At 49.1% G+C, this 21,863-nt stretch overlaps 1 protein-coding gene across 6 annotated transcripts; it reads left to right on the top strand.

Annotated features, from left to right (window-relative positions):
- Window positions 1-4,079: 4,079 nt before the first annotated feature.
- LOC106824939 (adenosylhomocysteinase-like) lies at window positions 4,080-21,547 on the top strand. 6 transcript variants are annotated; one of them, XM_014831476.3, is made up of 10 exons: window positions 4,080-4,213; window positions 9,594-9,784; window positions 10,923-10,998; window positions 12,573-12,722; window positions 13,844-13,956; window positions 14,426-14,633; window positions 14,725-14,812; window positions 14,910-15,027; window positions 16,178-16,372; window positions 20,336-21,547. In XM_014831476.3, the coding sequence occupies exons 1-10, from the start codon at window positions 4,186-4,188 to the stop codon at window positions 20,465-20,467; spliced, it is 1,299 nt and encodes a 432-aa protein (XP_014686962.2). In that variant the 5' UTR covers window positions 4,080-4,185; the 3' UTR covers window positions 20,468-21,547. The 6 variants fall into 6 exon arrangements, with proteins under 6 accessions (XP_014686962.2, XP_070341899.1, XP_070341895.1 ...); XM_070485798.1 differs by having other exon boundaries at window positions 14,910-15,009; window positions 16,301-16,372; window positions 20,336-21,507; XM_070485794.1 differs by having other exon boundaries at window positions 14,910-15,009; window positions 20,336-21,507.
- Window positions 21,548-21,863: the final 316 nt, after the last annotated feature.

Raw genomic sequence — 21,863 nt, 5'->3', positions numbered from 1 at the left:
ATGTATAAGATCATGTTGTCTACAAACAGCGAGAGCTTCAGTTCTTCACTCCCTGTTTGGATTCCCTTTATTCCCTTCTCTTGCCTAACTGCTTTGGCCAGAACCTCCAGTACTATGTTGAATAAGAGTGGTGATAGATGGCATCCTTGTCTCGTTCCTGTTTTCAGGGTGATGGCACTCAGTTTTTGCCCATTGAGTATGATGTTGGCTGTGAGTTTGTTATATAAGACCTTTATTATGTTGAGGTAATTTTCTTCTATCCCCATTTTGTTAAGAGTTTTTATCATAAATGGCTGTTGGATCTTGTCAAATGCTTCCTCTGCATCTGTTGAGATGATCATGTGACTTTTATTCCTCAATTTGTTGATGTGGGCTATCACCTTGATTGATTTGCGGATGTTGAACCATCCCCATGTCCCTGGAATAAATCCCACTTGATCATGATGACCTTTTGATGTTTCGCTGTATTTGGGTTTCCAATATTTTGTTGAGGATGTTTGCATCTATGTTCATCAGCGATTTTGGCCTGTAGTTTTCCTTTTTTGTGTTGTCCTTGTCAGGCTTTGGTATCAGAGTGATGTTGGCCTCACAGAATGTGTTAGGAAGTGTTCCATCTTCCCTAAGTTTTTGGAATAGCTTGAGAAGGACAGATCTTAAATCCTCTCTGAAAGTTTGGTAGAATTCCCCAGGGAAGCTGCCTGGTTCTGGGGTTTTATTCTTTGGGATGCTTTTGATTACTGTTTCAACCTCTTTCCTGGGGTGTTGCCTTGATGAGGTCACCCCCCGCAAAAATGTCTGCCCCATTAGAGGGCTTCCCTCTAGGCTGCAAGGGCCCTAGGGAGTCCTTGTTTCTGCAAATGAGCGTTCTCCTCCCCCACTCCTTCCCTCATGGATCCTCCTGCAGTCACAATCACAGTCTTTAGTGGAGGGAGTGAAGTTTTCTCTTACCCCATTCCAGCTCCTCCAAGAGGGGCTCCAGCCTCTTCACCCTCCATTGTGTGGCTGCATGTCTCTCCAACTTTTTTGTCTTGTGTTAGGATGTCCTCTGTTGGAGCACGGATGCCCCTTTTTGTTGTATGTTGGAAGGGAGAGAGTCCCGGGCAAGTTCACTCTGCCATGATGCTGATGTCACTCCCTTGCCTTGATTATTTTTAAGAACAAAAGACTCTGAAAGAAACTTTGACTTTCCCTCTAACTGCCTAAAAGAAATTTAAGATAAAGGCCTGTCCCCAGGACAGGCCATCACCATAGATAACTCTGGGTATCTGGTAGGTTGGGAGGATCCTTGCTAAGCCCACTCTTACCAAATTTCTATTTATCAAACATTTGCTTTTCTACTTCCACGTGAGTTGCCTTCCTCCCCTTTGTAGTGCCAAACTAACCGCACCACCCCCCAACATCCTCCTTTGCCTTTAGCTGAAGATGGTATTTAAGATGAGAGCCTCCATGATTTTGGTGATTTTTTTCCCTTTTCCTGAGTCTCTCCCATGTATACATGTTATAAAGCTTTGCTGGATTTTCTCCTGTTATTCTGTCTCATGTCAATTTAATTTGTAGCCCATCGAGAAGGACCTAGAGTAGGAAGAGGAAATGTTCTTCCTCCCCTACAGTAAAAACAAACCACCTATTTTTAAATGAGCAAAGACATGAATGGGAGTTTTCAAAGAAAGAAGCCTAGGTGGGTTATAATAACAACATGAATAGATCCTCAACCTTATTAGCAGTCAAAGAAGTGCAAATTAAAACCACAATGAGATATTACTTCATATCTGCCAGATTGGCAAAAAATAAAATTTGATAATAGTAAGTGGTGATAAGGGCACAGAACAATAAGGTTTGTGGGGTTTTTTAATTGTTTTTTTTTTTTCCCTGAGGAAGATTAGCCCTGAGCTAACATCTGCCAATCCTCCTCTTTTTTCTGAGGAAGACTGGCCCTGAGCTAACATTCGTGCCCATCTTCCTCTACTTTATATGTGGGGACGCCTACCACAGCATGCCTTGTTATGCGGTGCCATGTCCGCACCCGGGATCTGAACCAGCGAACACCGGGCCGCCGAAGTGGAACGTGCGTACTTAACCGCTGCGCCACTGGGCTGGCCCCAGAACAAGAAGTTTTATCCATTGTTGGCGGGAGTATAGACTGATGCAACTACTTTGGGAGACAGTTTCAAATTACCTAGTTAAGCTGGACATGCACATATCTGTTCAACCAATTTGACTCCTAGATATATGCACCTATATATACACAGAAGAATGTTAGAGCAGTATTCTTATAGTAGCAAAAAATGGAAACAACCTAACCTCCATCAACAATAGAATGAATAAATAACTGGTTTATACAGAAATGAAAATAAATAAACCACAGCTACAGCATCTACATGAATGACTCTCAAAAGTAAAGATGAAAGAGAAAAGTAAGTTGCAGAAGAACATAAACAGTATGATTTCATTTTTACAAAGGCAAAAAAGTCATCCCTAAACAACGCACTGTTTAGGGATAGTCTCATAGGTAGTAAAAGCAATTAAGAAAAGCAAAGGAATGATTAAGACAAAATTCACTGTAGTGGTTAACTCCAGGGGTGGGGAGAGGAGGCATGCGATTGAGAAAGGAACAGGAGGCTTCTGGGGTAAGGCAGTGTTTCATTCCACGGACACACGGCTCAACTGGATAGAAGTGGTCACAAAAGCCATAAGTGTGGGTGAGACGGCCCAGGAAGATGGAGCCGAGTAAGAGCAAAAAGGATCACCAATCCTTGAAGGCACTAGAGGAGGAGGAGGAAGTTGCTATGGCCAGAGAAGGAACCACGGGAACAGTGGGAGGAGAGGAAAGTGGAAGACAAGGGCACATGGATGCAGCAGAACAGGGAGGTGGGTTGGGACACAGGCTGAGGCATATCCACTGGATTCAGCCAAGTTCCCTGATGACCTTGGCTGCAGCAGGTTCAGCAGAGACCTGGGGGTGGAGGCCTCAAAGCTGAGGACTCAGTGGGAGCTGAAAAAGTGCAGACGCAGAATAGGACAACTCTTAAAAAGAATGGGAAGGGGAGGAATGAGATGGGATAGCAGCTGGGTGGAGGTTGGGGGAAGGATTCCTGCAGAGATGTTAAAGGGTCTTCGGGTGGCCAATTAAAAACACAAGGAGACATTTTCACATCCATCAGGTTAACAAAAATTTGGGTCAGACTGACAAGTGGTGACAGAGATGTGGAGCAACAGGTCCTCTGAGACACTGCTGGTGGGAGGGTCAGTAAAGCTACCTTGGAGAGCAACTTGGCAGTACCTAGGAAAGCTTAAAATGTGCCTTCAGCCCAGAAACTCCACCCCTAGGTACACTTACGTCCCAGAGACACCCACTCATGGGCACTCAGAGACGATGTTCATTGCTTCATGGATGCAATAATGGCAGACTGGATACAACCTGAATCAGTAAATAGGAGAACAGATAAATTAATCATGGAATGTATACAATAAAATACTATACAGTAGCAAAGATGAATACTTTCAAGCTACATGCACGACTCTTACAAATACAGCATTGACAGAAAAAAGTTGCAGAAGCATAAGTACAGTACGGTACCATTGATATAAAGGTTTTAAACAAAAGAATTATGAAGAATTTAACGATTTATCCATATGTAGTAAAAGTATAAAACTGCATACAAATTTACCTAAACTCAGGATAGTGGTTACCTGGAGGAGGGTGGAAGCTCTGGGATGTGCTGGGTGACTGACATATTGCAACTTTCCTTATAACCTCTGTGATAGGTTATCATTCGGCCCATTTCTAGATGAGAAAATCGAAGCTCCGGGAAGTGAATTGGCTGGAATTTCAGTTCCACTCGGTTTTGACATCGGATTCATTGGCTGAATGAGTAAAAGAAAGAATGATCTCGGATTCGCTCTCAGGCCTCTGGCCAAGCTCCCTTCGCGACCCCGGGCGGAGAGACGAAGGAAAGCCCCAGATAGCATCTGGTTTCGTCTCAGCTGGGATCGACATCCGTTCCGGCCCCGCCCCCTTGCGTTGGGTCCCGCCCCGGACCGCTTATCTGCCGCGGAACTTATGAATATGCAAACTAGAGGAAGGTATTTAAAGGCGCCGGTGCCGCCCGCTCGGGACGCGCCCTCAGTCCTAGGCCTGGGCGACTTTGTCTTGTGTCCATCACTGCCTGCAGAAGTGCCGCCAGCATGTCGGACAAACTGCCCTACAAAGTCGGTGAGTTCCAGGACGTGCAGCCGGGCGCTCCTCCGCGCCCGCCGAGCCAATCCGGGGCACTCAGGACTCCCTTGAATCGCCGGCGTGAAACGATCCTGGCTGCCTGAGACCGCTTGGGGGTTGGAGTTCTCGTATCGCGCTGAGCGGGTCGTCGGAGGCAGGCGCGGACTACAAGTCCCAGCGTGCCCCGCGAGGCAGGCTGCCGCGGCACGGGCTGCGGTGCAGAGAACTGGGGGCGTGTTCCCGAGCCAGCAGAGCCGGGTGGGGTTCGTGCACCTGGCCGCGGCTTGGGAGCGCTGGTACCTGCCCCCACCTGCACTAGGAGGCTCGGATCCTGCCTCCCGGGCGTGGACCAGCCCCCTGTGCGGCTAGGTGGTCCCGAACAAGTGCCCCCCTCTCTCTGAACCTCTTTCATGGGAGGCCAGGGCACTGGAGCTCCGAAGGGTGTGAAGAGAGGCCTGGAGAGCGAGCCTGAGGCCGGGCCGCCAGTGGTCCAGCTTTCTGGGGACTTTGGACTTGTTGGTCAACCTCTGGGGTCACCTGCCTGACCAACAGGGACAGTCGTACAGAGATACTCTGGAAAATTTGGAGTGGTTAGAAAAATTCTGCTGTCTTGGGATCGAAGACTGACATAAGTTAAAGGCTTACTGAATATTACTGGGGGTGGGCACCACTTTCTACATTTGTTATAGATTAATTCATTTTATTCTCACAGCTCTTTAGGGTAGGGACTATTTCTTTCTTATTTTACGATGAATATACTGAGACACAGCAATAAAGGTAACTTAGCCATGATCTTACAGGTGTTGGAGCAGGATGTGAACCCTGGCCGTGTAGGCCTCTGAGCACGCCTTTTCACCAGTGTATACAAGTGAACACACTGGGAACAACCCTAATGAACTTTGAGCAAAAAACAGTTCATGCTGGCTAGCAGTCTTTGAGTAACTTCAAGACACCACTGAACCTGGAGGAAGGCATCAACATTTATGGAGCACTTGCTGTGTGTCTGGTGATTTGCATGTGTTTAGAGAATGATCTTTAGAGATGGACGTTATCCTATTATACCAAGAAAGAAACTGAGGCCCTGATAGGAAATGACTTGCAAAGATTCTATAATAATCAAAATAGTAGCTTATCAAGCAGTGTCTGGAGTATACTGTTGTCCCTGTTGTTTGGATGATGAATCTGAAACCCAGAAAGGTTAAGCTGAGGTCGCATCAGTGGCAGAGCTGGAAAGGGGCCTTGTTATATTGTGGAGAGATCAGAGTGTCAGAGTTGAGGGCACCGAGTTGTGTGGGAGGAAATCAGGCTGCAATAGGAAGCTGGGGAGACTGGTGGGGTAGGGTTGGAGGAAGGAAACCCCCATCCGGGAGGGCATACTGTGCCAGACCTTGCCCGTATGGCATCTCCTTTAACCCTCAGGACTCATCGCAAGGTTAGGGATGATTATTCCCACTTTACAGATGAAGAAACTGAAGATCAGGGTGTTTGTATTCCTCTTGGCTTGTCCTGGGGCAGGTGTTCCTGCAACCCCTGCAAGTCCTCGGTTTCCCTGGGCACCAAAAGCCCCAGTTTGGAGCCCCAGACCCTCCTATGCTCTTGGAGTTGAGGAATCCACAGAAGACTCTTGAGGGTGGCACTGCTGTCCTGAGGGCAGTGAAGGAGTTAGGTTTAGCTAGAAGGCCAGGTGGTAGTGGAGGGGGTGGTGCTTAGCAGGACAGGACAGACCCCATTGTCCACTACTGCTGGGCCCTCCCAGGAGCCTTGAGAAGGGCTTCTGGCTCTAGCTCTGTCTGGCCACCATCGACTGCCTACGGAACCTGGGGCAAACCCCTCTGTGGCCTTTCCTCATTGGTGAATGCTGGGAGTTGGACTAGGTTCAGATTTATTTCATCTTTTTGCCACCCCTGTCCCATGTCAGCGCCTTTCATGTACCTTCTCTCATTCAGTCCTAACAACAGATGTGGTCAGTAAACATTTGTTGACCCTTTCTCTGTGTCAGGCCCTGCTGGGCACTGGAGATACAAAGGTGACTCGAGGACGAGGGTGGGACAGACATGCATGTAGAGATAATGCAGTATTATTGTCTCCGTTTTGTAAGTGAGGAGATCTCTCCACTTCTGTGTCTCCACAGCCACCACCCCACTTCTGGTCCCCCTCCTCACAGATCTCTGGGTCTTTTGCTCCACAGATCCCTGCAGCAGCCAAAGGGGCTTTCAAAAGACAAATCTGGTTATAATATTCCCCTTAACACTCTGTAGGCTTCCCACGTCATTAGGAGTAAAATCCCGACTCCCCATTTTACTCCCTCTGCTAGAGTCACTGTGGTGCACTCTGTTCCTACAGCAGCAATATACCAAGTTCCTTCCTGGCTCCATGTTTTTAGTGGGCATCCATTGTGTGCCACATACAGTCTCAGGGGCTTGGGGAAGAGCCTTCCAGCTAAGAGAACTATTTGGGTTAAAACCCTGAGGTGATAATGAGTTTAGCTGGTCTGAAGACAGAAAAGAGGTCATGTGGCTGAGCTAGTGAGGTGGAGAAGAGGATGGAGCGATGGGGGAGGAGGGTGGCAGTCATGGGTGTAGGGCTCTAAAGCTGTGTCAGGAGTTAGGACTTTATTTGTGACAAGGGGAAGCCATTGGAGGTTTGTATGGTTTTTACTTTAGTAGAAGAATGGAGATGATATAAATTAAATTTTAAAACCTTCCTTCCTCTGGCTTCTGTGGGGAGAGCAGTGTGTGTGGGAGCAGGAACCCCAGTGAAGAGGCAGCTTCAGCAGTCCAACTGAGATGTGGTTTAGATGACAGTGGTGAGATGTGGTTGGATTGCTTATACATTTGGGACGTTGACCCAACAATGTGCTGATGGGTTGAAAGGGGGTGAAAGGGAAGCAGAGGAATCAGGAAATCTTGTAAGCTTTTGGCTAGAGCGGCTGATGCAATGGTGGTTTCATTTCCTAAAATAGGAAGATTGGGGGAGTAACAAGTTTTGTGGGGTGGCGCAAGGAGTCACAAGGACTCAAATTTATCACATAATAGATCCAATTGGGCATCCAAGTGGAGGTACTGAATAGGCAGTTGGATTACAAGAGTCTCAAGTTCAGGGGAGAAGTTTGGGCTGAAGATAAATATATGGGAGTCATTCCTGTGGAGAAGGTATTTAAAGCCGTAAGGTGGGATGAGTTCATCTGGTAAGAGTTAAAGAGGGAGATGATGGAGCCCCGAGGGCTTCCAAACATGAGTCAGTTAGAGGAGGAGGAGACAGAAAGGAGGAGGAAAACATAGAAGGCCAGGCATAGGAGCCAAGAAAAGAAAAGGTCTCAGAAGGAGGGAGTAATTAGTGGAATCAGCACCTCAGGGAGCAACATGAACATAGGTGATTGACCCTTAGATGTGGGGATCAGGTGGCTCTTCAGAGACTTGAGAAGAACAGTTTCAGTGGAGTAGTGAAGTCTGCAAGGAGGTGAAAGGATACGGGATCAGGCCTCATGGAGCAGGGACAGCTCGTCTATTGTAACAAAAGAATGCCCAGACTGTAGCTACAGATGAAGAGAACTGGGGGATTCCATGGAGGAAAAGTGGCACAGTTCTGAATTCTTCTCAATGAATTGTGAAGTGAGGTCATCATTGATGAGGAACAGTATGAGAGGTTTGGAGAGAGTAGAAAAGGAAAGTAAATTTACTAAGAAAATGTAATGAGATTGCTGGAGTGTCCCTTGAGATTTGTGATCTTAACAAATGAGACCTCTTGATGTGGTTGTGATTTTCCTCCTGCTGGGCACAGTGGCTTGGGTGCACTGGAGGGTTGGCTTTAACCAGAGTGGAAGTTTTGCCAAGGAGTATTCAGAGGACAAGAGGTAGAAGGGACACTGTAATCTTAAACTGTGGAGGAAGAAGGTGAGAACATGCAGGGGTGTGGTGGGGGACAGTGTTAATCAGTAGGTTTAACAGATGAGAGGTTCTGCAGGCTTCTTGGAGTTGGGGCTCTAGAGGGAGAGGGTTGGGAAGATGAGACACCGTTGCTTGAAATGCAGATTTCCAAGGGAGAGTATCATAGGAGATGGCCTGACAAGGTGGGCGGGAGTGGGGTGGGGGATGATAGGGGGAGAGGGTGTGTGTTGAGGCAGAGTGGGAGTAGTCCCTCTCATCCGGGGAGGAGTATGTCATCTCTGAAATTGTTTAGATGTGCCGTAGGAAGCAGACCGACTTAATCGGTTTTATTGGTTATTACTGTATTAAATTCTCTGCAATCCTTTTCCTCACACCCATCACCCCCCTGGGTGGTTGGCAGGATCTGAGCTTCCCTAAAGATAAAAATTACCAGGACTGCCAGGCTCCGTCCTACACATACTGAATCTGATTTTCCAGGGGAGATCTACAAGCTTGCCAGATGAGTCTTCACAGGGAAGCTTGCAAACACTGACCTTAGGAATGGCTAGTGTGGCAGGGAAGGGAGGGTGAGATTATCAGCAAGAAAACTATTGAGATAGTGAGCGCTCATAATAGTATCCTTTCCTGCCTGAGAATTTGGACAAATTTGAGACATTTGGGGTGGCAGATAGAAGCCAAAATTTAACTTTCATTACTAATAACATCGATGCCAGAGTGTGTTAGTTTCCAAATCCAATGATCCTGCTAACTGAACCCCAAATTCAGCAGTACCCACTAGTTACAGGTAAGGTGGGCCTGAGTAGGTCTCTGTGAGGAAGAACGTGCTTCCTGGAGGCAGGCTGGCTGCTGCTTGCTTGCAAAAGTGAGCCGAACTGAGCATGACCAGTTTATTCCCCTCAAGTTTACTAATCAGAGGTGGCACTCTACCTCCCCTGGGGCAGACAGAGGTTAAGAGTGTTCCTGCATAAGTGAGTTCCCTCCATGTGGAAGGAAACATCAGGAGTGGGGAAGAAGGGTTTTCATATCTTCAAGAGGATCAAGGAACTGTGTTGCATCCAAGGTGTTTGATAATATCATTTGTGAGTGGTGGAGTCACCAAGAGTGATGACTTGGAACTTGGAGAGCCAGGAGCTAAAATCTTTAGGGAGTGAGGAGGTTGTTAGGTGGCAGCAGAAAGGGTTTTGGGAGGTATAGGTAGGGCGATAGCTGTTTTTCAAGAGGGCACCTTCCTTGTGTTGTAATTTTCGGTTACCTGTGTGATTCTTTGATGAAATGTGTGCTCCCACAAGGCTGTAAGGTGCGGTTAGGCAGGGACCATGTCTTTCTTTTTCGACTGCCCCAGCTCCGTAAGTCCTGGTTGAAAGAGTCAGAGACTGCAGTGACCACATTGCTCGGCCTAGTATTTTGAGTCTAGGATGAGCGACGAGTCGCGGTGCTCCATGTTATTGGATGAGACGGCTCATGAACTCCCATCCATCCTGCCCCTACAGCTGACATCAGCCTGGCCTCCTGGGGACGCAAGGCTATCGACATCGCGGAGAACGAGATGCCAGGCCTGATGCGCATGCGGGAGATGTACTCGGCCTCCAAGCCACTGAAGGGCGCCCGCATCGCAGGCTGCCTGCACATGACTGTGCAGACAGCCGTCCTTATTGAGACCCTTGTCGCCCTGGGTGCTGAGGTGAGGCTGGAAGGTGTTGTGGAGGGTGGGGAAGTCCAGGTGGTACGTCTTGAGGCCCAGCAGGGCGTCCAGCCTTGTCACAGTTCGTGCCACCCCTGGTGGTGACTATTCTGCACATTTTCTCCCTGACTGGGAAGATAGCATCTGACTGCCCTTAATTCACAGCCTCCTGACTGAGGAGCCCTGCTAGGAAAACTCAACCCCAGTGTCCCACTGTGTCAATTAAGGGGTGACTCTCATTGGCCCTCCCGGGGCCATGTGCTTGCCCTGGGCCAATATGGCCTCCGGAAGGATGGTGTGCTCTGGTTAGTTCAGTCTGCCGTTATGTGTACCAGTGATTGACAGCTCTTCCTATCTCTCCAGGAGTCTCCAAGCAAGATGGTTTCCTAAAGAGTGGGCTGGGCAGAGCAGCCAAATCTAACTGAGTTCACCAGGGCTTAGTCCTTGGACCTCTTCTTTGTTTTCAACATTCACACTCTGGGTGCTCTGATTTTATGGCTTTAAACACTGTCTATATGATGATGACTCCAAAATATGTACCAGCCTGGACTTCTCCCCAGAACTCCAGACTTGTATATCCAACAGCTGATTGTCATCTCCACTTGCAGGTCCAATGGACATGTCAACCTCAACACGTCCAAACCAACTCATGATTTCTTACCCGCCTCCCCTTCCTGCAGGCTTCCCTGTGTAGGCAAATGGAAACTCTAGCCTTCCAGGTTGTTTCAGTTCAAAAACCTGGAGTCATCCCTGACTGTCTCTCAAACTCCAACAACTAATCCTGCAGCAAATCCTGTGGGCTCAGCCTTCAAAATATACCGGTCATCACCTCCACCGCTACTGTTGCATTTCTTGTCTGAACTCTTACAACAGCTTCTTCACTTGTCTCCTTGCTTCCCTGTGGAGCCCTCTCCCCTCCGCACAGCACCAGAAAGATGTTTTAAAATGTCAGTCAAGTCTTGTCACTGCTCTGGCTCCCATCCACTTACCCGGGTCCCCAGCCTATGGTCGCGAGCTGGCTGGGCCTAGATCCCGAGCCTTTCACCCCGGACTCCAGGGCTTTCCCTCATCCCTGTCCAGTGACCCTGGTGCTTCTGAGCCATCTGCGACCACAGTTTTGTCTTGCTGGCTCTTCCAGGTGCAGTGGTCCAGCTGCAACATCTTCTCTACCCAGGACCATGCAGCGGCCGCCATTGCCAAGACCGGCATTCCAGGTGAGTCCTGCTTGCTGCTTGAGGATGTGGGAATGCATGAAGGGGCTCTGCTTCTCCTTGTTTGCTTCACTGACTCTCACAGTGACCGGCTTCCCTATTACAGAGGAGAAGAGTCATGGCCCCAGAATCCTAGCCTAGTGACCCATAGGAAAGAGCTTTTTGGCCTACTGGTCATCTAAAATCCTATGGGAGGTGTTTATTGGCCCAGTTCAAGTTGTGACCAGGAAGAGTGGGATCTTATGCTTGGGGGAGTAGAGAGCATAGAGGGGAAGTTCCTTAAAGAAAGGAACTTAAGTTCCTTCCTTAAAGAAAGGATGTCGATCTGTTTCCAAAAGAATTGAGGAGGGACACTGGGCAGAAAATGAGCCCCAGTGTTCTATAGCCGAGAGTCTGATGGTCTATGGGACTGGGGAGGGACCAGGACTAAAGAGGGACTTTCATAAGCTGCTAGAGAAATGGGTACGTGTTGGCCTGGGCCTGGGGCGGGGAGTGCTTATCTCTTATGGTGATTAAATTGGACACGCAGGAGGTCTTCTAGCCAACCTCAGGTGAAGGCGTAAGGGTCAGGAGGACGCCTCCAGAGACTGACCAGGGCTGGATAGGCATGTCTCCTGCTCTTCAGCCTCGATTGTTTCTCATGGCCCTTTTCTGGGAAGGGCCGTTTTATCAAGACCATTTACTGCCCCAGTTAGGGTGAGGGGCAGCTGGCCCTGCTTGGTCCGTGTCCTTTGCTCACAGGAGGTTCATGGGATCCCTACATCTGTGTCTCCTCATACTGGATGATGGGAAGAACCTGGGCTGGTGGTCAGGAGCCCTGGGTTCTGATGCCTGCTCTGAAATGCCATACTGAGTGAGCTGGGGACCTCTTAGCCCCTCTGGGCATCTGTAAATGATGATGATGATGATGTAATGCCTGCCTTGTGTAGGGTTTCTGTGAGGAAAAATGAGGTGGGGCATGAAGCAGTGAGAGTAATGTCTGGCGGAGAAAGTGCCCCATATATAGTAGGTGCTATTAGTAAATTTTTGGGCAGGCTTTGCCTGAGGCCAGCCGCCACAGAGACTGCTGGACCCTCGAGTATTTTCAGTAAAGAGTGAACCTTGGATCTTGCTTTGTAGGTCCACCTGAGTGGCACCCTGCCCCTCCAGCATCCCCCTCCCAGCAGCAGACGTTGTGGGTGGTCACTGTAGGTTGATGCCCCAGTTCTTGGGGCCCAGGCAGAAGAGATTGGGAAAGGAAATAATTATATCCACATACCTATATCTGGGGGACCGGACTTGGCCTCTGTCTGACTTAATCCGTACTACTGTGAGCCCCATTCACAGATGAGGAAAGGGAGGCTCAGAGAAGTGAAGTGCTTTGCCCAAAGTCATACAGCTGGCGAGTCCAGAACCAGGATTGGAACTCAGATCTGTCTGGCTCCAGGCTGTGTTCTTACCACCGCAGAGTCCTCAGAGGGGCCGGAGGTGGCTGGGGATGGGAAATAGGAAGCAGATGGTATTGGCTCTGCCCAGGTGGTTCCCTGGAGCGGGTGCCAGTGGGGAGGGCAGGTGCTGATGTGCCACTCACCCCCCAGTGTATGCCTGGAAGGGAGAGACAGATGAGGAGTACGTGTGGTGCATTGAGCAGACGCTGTACTTCAAGGACGGGCCCCTCAACATGATTCTGGACGACGGCGGTGACCTCACCAACCTCATCCACACCAAGTTCCCGCAGCTCCTGTCAGGTGAGCAGGGCAGGTGGCTGGGCTCTGGGTGCTGGTGGTTTAGACGGGGCCTGCTTGCCCATGTAAAAGCAGCAGGTCTGGCAGGACCCCCAGTGCCTCGGGCAGCAGATTCTATGGAAGATGTGAGGACAGCAGGCTTCCGTAGACATGTTGGGGCCTGGGATCCTGACTTCTGATGGTGTGGGGGTAGCGTGGCTGGGGGAGGCCTGGCCGATGTGACTATGGTCCATGGGCAAGCACAGGGCCAGGGCTGGAAACAGCTGGGAAAGGAGTCAGCTTTCTAAAAGCAGGTCAGAGAGGAAAGTCGAGGGGAGGGAGGCAGTGAGTGCCAAGGCCATGAAGCAGGAAGGGATGACTGATTATTCAGGAAAGAGAAAGGAAGCCAGGGTTTGGCTAGAGCATTCATGAAGACCAGATGTGTGAGGACTTAACAGACCAAGAGAAAAGAATTTGGCTTAATCCTGAGAGCAGAGGGAGTAGTTGGAGGGTTTTGAAAAGACTTCTCTGAAATATCCATGTTAAAAATGTCTGCTGGGGGCGGCCCTGTGGCCGAGTGGTTAAGTTCGTGTGCTCTGCTTCGGTGGCCCAGGGTTTCACCGGTTCAAATCCTGGGCATGGAGATGACACTGCTCATAAAGCCATGCTGAGGCGGCATCCCACATGCCACAACTAGAAGGACCCAAAACTAAAAATACACAACTATGTACCAGGGGACTTTGGGAGAAAAAGGAAAAATAAAGTCTTAAAAAAAAAAATATCTGCTGTGTGGAGGATGGGTTGTAGCTGGGAGATGAGGCAAGAGATGATGGCGGCAGGGACTAGGGCAGTGGCAATGGGAATGGGGAGTTCCGGAATGGTTGAGAGGTAGCATTTCTAGGACTGGTGATGGTGCCACTCTTTATTCACGCTGACCTGGCTGACTGGGTGGACTGTGGTATCAGTCACAGAGTCACAGAGATGAGAACCCAGATAGAGGAGTGGCTTTTTAGGAGGCACTCCTAAAAAAGATGAGGAGTTTGGGTGAGTTCAGGTGTAGGCTCTCAGGGCCTCATCCCAGAGATCCCCAGTCCTTTGGGCAGCCCCTTCCGGGCCTGAAGCTCATCCCGTCTGCCCTTGTTAAGGCATCCGAGGCATCTCCGAGGAGACCACGACGGGGGTCCACAACCTCTACAAGATGATGGCTAGTGGGATCCTGAAGGTGCCTGCCATTAATGTCAACGACTCTGTCACCAAGGTAAGCCATGGGACAGTGGCAGCTCCAGCTCTTGGCTCCCAGTGCTGCTCAGGAGTAGACTCTTGAAGAGTGGCCGCTGGGAAGGCTGCAGACTAGAGACTTGAAGACCTTATGTGGCGGGGGGTGGGGGGGGCGGTTGTAGACTGAGAGTAATGAGTGCCTTAAAGAGGGAAAGAGCTACACAGTGAGCCTCAGAGCTGGGCATCCACTGCTTTAAAGTGAAGCAGATTCTTTGACTGGGCAATCTCTCCTAGTAACTGATCCTCAGGAAGCCTTCTGGACCAGCAGAGAATGGCTGGCAAGGAGGTCTTGGGGCTGATGAGGGCGAGGGGCATATGGGTGTTAGCTGTTGGGGAGAAGTCACAGGAGGTGATCAGCCCGAGGCTCACCAGGCTGAGATGCTGAGAGTGGGTCTGAGGCCCCAGGGCCTTGCCTGCCCCCATCGCCCCCTTGCCCCCTCTCCTTTCAGAGCAAGTTTGACAACCTGTATGGCTGCCGAGAGTCCCTCATAGACGGCATCAAGCGGGCCACAGACGTGATGATTGCGGGCAAGGTGGCGGTGGTAGCGGGCTATGGCGACGTGGGCAAGGGCTGTGCCCAGGCCCTGAGGGGTTTTGGGGCCCGCGTTGTCATCACAGAGATCGACCCCATCAACGCACTGCAGGCTGCCATGGAGGGTATGATAGGGCAAGGGTTGGCTGTCAGCCACTGGGGCCAGAGGAGGGGCCAGACCACCCTGCATGACCCACGGTCACTGTCTCTATACAGGCTATGAGGTGACCAGTATGGATGAGGCCTGTCGGGAGGGCAACATCTTTGTCACCACCACGGGCTGTGTTGACATCATCCTTGGCCGGTAGGTACCAGGTGGAGGGTCCTGGGGAACGAGGGAGGGGCGGGCTTGGGGCAGCTCTTGTCCCTGACAGTCTTCCATGGGCTTGGGCTCGCCACAGACACTTTGAGCAGATGAAGGATGATGCCATTGTGTGCAACATCGGACAATTTGACATGGAGATTGATGTCAAGTGGCTGAATGAGAATGCGGTGGAGAAGGTGAACATCAAGCCCCAGGTGGGAAGCCCCAGCCCTGCCAGCAGGGTGGGCAGATGGAGGGCTGAGGCGGGCATGCTCGTGGGCTGGCCACGAAGGAGGGCAGATGCGGAGGGTCTGGCAACACGGACAGTGGGCTGGGGAGGAGGAGGGCCTGGTTTCAGGGCCACTTAAATAGGAATCTCGGAGCCAGGCCAAGGCACCCCCACTTTTAAAGCCCCAAAGATGATTTGATGTGCAGCTGTGGTTGAGAACCACTGCACTCAGCTTTCACTAAGTGTGGTAACTGAGAACTTGGGCTCTGTCCTCAGACTGTCCACGCTCAAATTGCAGCCACTTCATAGTGTATGGCTCTAGACAAATGACCTAACCCTTGAGACTTCAGTTTCTTTATCTGTGAAATGGGGATAAGAGTAGCACTTAAGTCATAGGGTTGTTATTAGGATTAAATGGGATAGTTATCTGTGTGTGTGTATGTATATGAATATATACATATGTTTTAAAGGTATGCTTTCGGTGTGGAAGGTTGGCCCTGAGCTAACATCTGTTACCAATCTTTTTTTTTTTATCCCCGATGCCCCAGTCCATAGTTGTATATCCTAGTTGTAAGTCATTCTAGTTCTTCTATGTGGGATGCACCACAGCATGGCTTGGTGAGCAATGTGTACATCTGCATCCTGGATCTGAACCGGCGACCCCAGGCTGCCATACCAGAGCATGTGAACTTAACCCCTCGGCATTGGGGCTGGCCCCCTATAGAAATATTTTTATTTGTATGTGTGTGTGTGTATATATATATGCACATATGTATAGTTATGTGTATGCTCTTAGCCCACGGCTCATGGAAATAATAATAATAATGATAAAGATAATGATAATAATAATGATAACAGCATTAACTAATACTTACCAAGTACTTAGTATGTGCCAAGCCATGTGTCAAGTGCTTTACACATGTCAGGTTTTTAAATTCTCACAGCAGACTTGTGAGGTCTGCAATTTAGAGTTGCTTAATAAATATTCGCTCTTATTATGAACTGTGTCTGCCAGGCCCTTTCATGGGCACTGTTGGAGGCAGGGAAGCCTGCTGGACCAGAGGGTAGGATGAGGCAGGAGTGGACACTGGGAGCAGTGCCCCACGAGCCCTCAGCACTGCTCTGCCCACTTGCAGGTGGACCGCTACTGGCTGAAGAATGGGCACCGCATCATCTTGCTGGCTGAGGGCCAGCTGGTCAACCTGGGCTGTGCCATGGGCCACCCCAGCTTTGTGATGAGCAACTCCTTCACCAACCAGGTGCTGGCGCAGATTGAGCTGTGGACCCACCCAGACAAGTACCCTGTTGGGGTCCACTTCCTGCCCAAGAAGGTGGGTTCCCCCTCCACCGCAGGGCGAGGGTCACGTGTCCAACCCTGGGCTCTCCACACAGGGTTTGCCAGAGATCATGAAGTGCTCACCTCTACCCTCTTAGAGATCCTCATAGGATTCTCCACAGGGCAGAAATCATTCTCTCCATGTAACAGAAGAGGAAACTGAGGCCCAAAGTGGGGGATGGCCCCCAGGAGTAGCAGGGCTGGGTGGTAAGAAGAGCATGGGCTTTGGAGTGAAATACACCCAGGTTTAAATCTCAGCCTTACCACTTAGAAGCTGTATAACTGGGGCAAGTTACTTAACTTCTCTGTGCCTCTGTTTCGTTATCTGTATAACGAGGAATAGTACCTCCTTTAAGGATTGTGAGGATTTCCTTAGATTAGGGGTCACAAATCCCACATGGGATTGGGCAGGTAAATGAGCGAAGTGGGCTGGGTGGGAACTGACCGAAGAAAACATGCCACAGCTGAAGGGGCTGGCTGCCTGTCATCAACCTGAAATCTGGGTCCATTGGACCAGGGCTCCTGGTATAACCGAGCAAGGGCTCATTCTGCTCACTGCAACATGGTGCTAGTCAATTGCAAGACAAGTTGGCAGTTGAGAAAGGGGTTTTTATTTGACTAGTCAACATAATTGAAACACGGCGGACTCATGTCCCAAAGGCTACCTTGAGTAAGTACAAAATCTTGAGGCAGTTATATAGGGAGAAAAGCAGAATAAGGAGGGGGTCTAGTTATTTCTAGCATTCACTCTCTAGACTTTTTGTCTCTTGTGTTGCTGGCAGGGTCTGATGTTATTTCCTCTTCTAACAATGGGTTTCCATCATGGGCGGCCTCCTCATTCTTCTTGGTTCCTGGAAAATAACTCATACCCAGGTCAGCAAAGTTCCATATCAGATTTGAAGACTGCTGAGGCACGTCAATTGCAGCCCTTTAGGGAAACACACTTTTTACAGCAGTGCCTCAGCTAGGTTAATATAGATTAGTGATTGATTAGGAACCTGTTATTAACAGTTACACTGACATTTCAAGGAAAGCCAGATATCAAGATGTTTGTGTGAAATATTCAATTTTGAAATATAGGCAACTCGTTGCAGTTTTTAAAAATAACCAGGTGAGTCCACTTGGACATGTCTGTAAGCCGAATGCAGCCTGCAGGCTTCAGGATTGTGACCTTGGAATGAGATGATGCCACTAATACACGGAGCATGGCACCTGACACGCTGTGGGTGTGTGGTCAGGGTCACCATGACAATGGAGTCCTCTGATGTCAAATCCAGTGCTCCTCATGAAACTCCATGCAACATGCCCATCCCAAGGGGTCAGAATGGCTGTTTTAGTCCTGGCTCTTTTTGCCAGGTTTGTGGGTGAACTTGGCTTTGCTGCTTAGCCTGTCTGGGCCTCAGTTTCCTTATCAGCTAAATATTAATCGTAGGTCTTACTCTTCAGCCTTTGGCTACTGGACAGGCTGTGATGGAGTCTACATACTACCTCTCCCACCCCTTGAAAACTTGGTTCTGCCAACTCATAAGAAGTAGGAAGAGGCCTGGGTGTCTGTCCTCAGAGCCAGCCAGCTTCTTTCCCTGTAGTCTTCCTTAGGTGCTCTCTTGCCAGTCTAGATGTTTTACCCGTAAGGGCCTTGAAGGCTATCTCATTCTGTGCAGCCTGCCAGGTCCCCAGGCTTGTTGTGGGGTTTTAAAAAAGTCTCATTTGACCTTCATCTGATCCCAGTTGGAGGAAATATGGCTGTGAATATAGAGAGAAATTGAGCTGGGCTTTGAAATGAGGCCAGAATTGGAAGTAAAAAGGAAAACATCTCACCTCCTACCCCAACACCTTGCCCCAACCCGACTTCCTTCCTCCATCACTGCCAAGACATGGACTGGGGACAGGCTTCATGCCTCACATGCAACGTGTGGGCGAGGGATTAGGTACCTTGATAAACAACGACAGAGCAGCCACCATTTATTAAGGTACCTACTTGCACCAAGCACTCTGGAGGTCACTAATTTTCAGTGTAACAGCCGTGAGCCATCCATCCTGCCAATAAGGAAACTAAGGTTCGGAATTGACTTGCCCCCACAGCTGTCAAGTATTAGGCCAGAGTAGAACCCAGCTCTGTCTGTCCAAGTTGTTAACCATTGTGACACACTGCCTTCTGGGTGCAGGGTGCAGGGAGAAGGAAGGATGTTCTGGCTTAGGCCAGGCCAAGTGAAGGAGGATTCAGTGTCCTCTGGGATTGGAGACCTTCCTTCTGCCTCGAGACCTGACGTGGTTTTGGGCTCTGCTCCTGCCTTTGCCTCTCCCCAGTTTCTTCATCCGTTAGCTAGAAGGATAAATCCTGCCCTCCTTCTTAGGGTTGTTGTGAGGCTGTAGTGAGGCAGTAGATCTGAAACCACTTGGGAATGTAAAGCTCTCTGGGCTGGGGTGTCGTCAAAGGCTGTCAGGCCATCATGGGATGGGGCTTGGGACCCTAGGGGTAGAAAGAGGCCCTGCCCAGAGCTAGAACCTGAGAAAGTGAGAGCCCCTTGTCTAACTGCAACCACATGCTCTTCTTTTCAGGGCCCTTTTATGCATTTCAGCACTGGTGAGACTTGGAAATTGGCCTTGTCTAACCCCAGCCTCTGTCCTCTTTGGTTTCTGTTCTCTCTCTTCAAAGCTGCTTTGGAGGCCATAAGTAGGGATGCTTGAGACAAGTGTTGGGACTTTGGAGCCGGATGGACCCGGGTTCAAATCCTAGCTCTGTCATTAACTAGTTGTGTGACTTTGGACAAGTCATTCCACCTTTCTGAACCCGATTTCCACATTTGTAAGAGGAGATGGCAATTTTATTAGTCAGGTTCCTTTTGGTGGCAAGTGGTAGATAGAAACTCTGTTCAAACTAGTATATTAGTTATGTGTTATTGTATAACAGTTTAACCCCCAAACTTAGTGGCTTAAAACAATAAACTTTTCAGTTTTTGTGGGTCAGGAATTTGAGAGCAGCTTAGCTGGAGGGTCTGACTCAAGGTCCTTCATGGGCTTGCGATCAAGATGTCAGCCAGGGCTGCAGCCATCTGAAGGCTTCACTGGAGCTGGAAGATCCGCTTCACATCACTGTTGGCAGGAGGTCTCAGCTCCTTGCCACGTGGGTATCTGCATAGGGCCGCTTTAGTGTCCTCAAGAGATGGCAGCTGGCCTGCCCCAAAGTGAGTGATCCAGGGAGAGAGCAAAGGAAGAAGCTGCACGCCCTTTAGGACCTAGTGTCCAAGTCATACACCATCGCCTCTGCTTCATTCTGTTCGTTAGAAGTGAGTAACTCAAGGGGTGAGGAATCAGGCTCCATCTCTTGAGGGGAGGAGTATTATGAATTTCTAGACAAAGAATTTAAGGACGTATTTTAAAACAACCACAAGCAGTTTAATCTAAACAGGAACTCTCTTGGCTATGTAATGGAGGAGGCTACGTTTCAGACACTGGATCCAGAGATTCAGTGTCAGAGCTGACTTTTTCTGTCTCTTGGCTCTTTTTTTTCTCTCTATATTCACTTCATTTGTCAAATAGATTTGCCACTGGTGGGGAGAGACTGACACCCTCCCTGTTTAGGAATCCCAGTGGAATGGGAGAGCCCCTTCTCTACCTGTCATGGAAAATATATCCTGTCCATGGATATAAGTTCCAGAGAAGCATTTTGGTTAGCTGCTTGGGTTGGTGGAGGGCGTGGAAGGACATGTAATTGATAGTCGTACCAGGGCTTCTTGGATGGGAGGATGTAGCATGGTTCCCTCTGGAGGAAAGGGAACTGGGCAGCCCAAAACAATACATCCATTGAGGCTGGCTGTGAGGATAGAATGAGGTAATATGCATAACACACATGGCAGATACCACAACAGAATAGTTCTTACCTCTGTTGGCAGCTGGATGCAGGTAAGCGGTCCCAAAGCATGGCACTGATTCCAGGTCTTCCTTTGTTTCTCCCCAGCTGGATGAAGCCGTGGCTGAAGCCCACCTGGGCAAGCTGAACGTGAAGCTGACCAAGCTGACTGAGAAGCAGGCCCAGTACCTGGGCGTGCCCCGTGATGGCCCCTTCAAGCCAGATCACTACCGCTACTGAGAATCAGGCCTGTCCTTAGCCTTCCCGCTGCCGCCCTTGCCCAGATCCCACCTCTCCTCCCCAAGAGCAAATGGTACCAACTTTGCGTTTGGTTTGTTAATGTCCCCCGTGAACTCCCTGGGGCTGGTCTCTCAGTTTTTGGCCTCTGCTGCATTCCTAGTTTGACAGGGGGAATTGAGAAGCCCTTGCCCAAGCCTTGTCGTGGTGGAGGTACATGGGAGATACCCACAGGGAACCGTGAGCTCGGGGGTTTTGGAACTGCTCACTCCATCAGTCGTTGCTTAGGCTGGAAGTTGGCGGTGATGGTCACAAAACCCATTCACTTTACCATCTAGGTCCCTACCTGGCCTGTGGACTTGATACTCATATTCTTGGTTTATAGGTTCACTGGTTCTTCAGCCCATGACAGATGAGAAGGAGCTATATCAAAGGACAGGGAGGAACTGTTGGAGTGTGAATGTTCCTAAGAGCTTGGCTTAGAGCTAGGCATTCTCTTAAACCTCAGAACAGTGAGGTTGGTACTTTCAGTTCCTGTTCTACAGGGGTTAGAATATACTGTTAAGGGATAGTCAAGAAAAGACAAGAAAAATGACAGGCAGAGGCTGAGAGGGCCCAGAAAAACAAATACATGCATAAATCTGCCTCCACATTGTAACATGGTGGTTCCTGTCACAACTCTAGGTCAAAAAGAGGTTAATTTGTTCTATAATTTTATAATGTTAAAAGAGTAGGAAGGTGGGTAAATAAATATTTTGTACCTAAAAGAATTTTGAGCTTTTATTATATAGATAATCCATTGCCAACAATGTATGGCATGAGCATGGGGTAATAGTTGTGTGCTGATGAAGACGAGGGATTGTCTGCAGTGTGGGGTGATAAAGGCTGCAGGCAAACCCTTGGGCTTGGAAGGGTGGGTAAAGTGAAGAGAGAACTCTTATCTCTTCATGTATGTCACTTGTGAACAGCCTGTTTTTTAAACCAACCTGAGACTGTCATTTAATAGCTCAATTTAACCTATTTATATTTATTGTAAAACTGTTTGTATTTATTTCCTTGATCTTATATTTTCTGTTCCAATTCATATTTTCTTATTCTATCCATTTCCACTTTGGATTGATCCAGTGCTCCTAGGGGGACTGTTATTTATTGAACACCTACTGGGTGCTAGGTGCTTTGCAGTTGATTTTCTTTATTCTCAAAACAAGCCTAGTGATATTATCCTAATTTCATAGATGAGAATGGAGCCTCATAGAGGTTAAGTATGTTTCTTAAAGTCACACAGTTTATAAGAGGCCTCATCATGATTCAAGTCATGGGAAGGTGGGTGGGAAGTTGGGCTCCCTCCTACTTGCCTGAATGGTCATTTACTGAACTGCTGTTCTGGTCTTGGAGTTGA

This window comes from Equus asinus, chromosome 15 (genome assembly GCF_041296235.1).
Source record: "Equus asinus isolate D_3611 breed Donkey chromosome 15, EquAss-T2T_v2, whole genome shotgun sequence".
Taxonomy (NCBI): Eukaryota; Metazoa; Chordata; class Mammalia; order Perissodactyla; family Equidae; genus Equus; species Equus asinus.
This window is presented reverse-complemented; position numbering and strand designations above follow the sequence as displayed.

What these genes read in the sequence shown, in the direction of transcription:
- LOC106824939 (XM_014831476.3), top strand. Translation starts at nt 4,186, where the DNA reads ATGTCGGACAAACTGCCCTACAAAGTCG. An exon ending in TTGTCGCCCTGGGTGCTGAG is followed by an intron (nt 9,785 to 10,922) that starts GTGAGGCTGGAA and finishes TGGCTCTTCCAG; the next exon opens with GTGCAGTGGTCCAGCTGCAA. An exon ending in ACTGCAGGCTGCCATGGAGG is followed by an intron (nt 14,634 to 14,724) that starts GTATGATAGGGC and finishes GTCTCTATACAG; the next exon opens with GCTATGAGGTGACCAGTATG.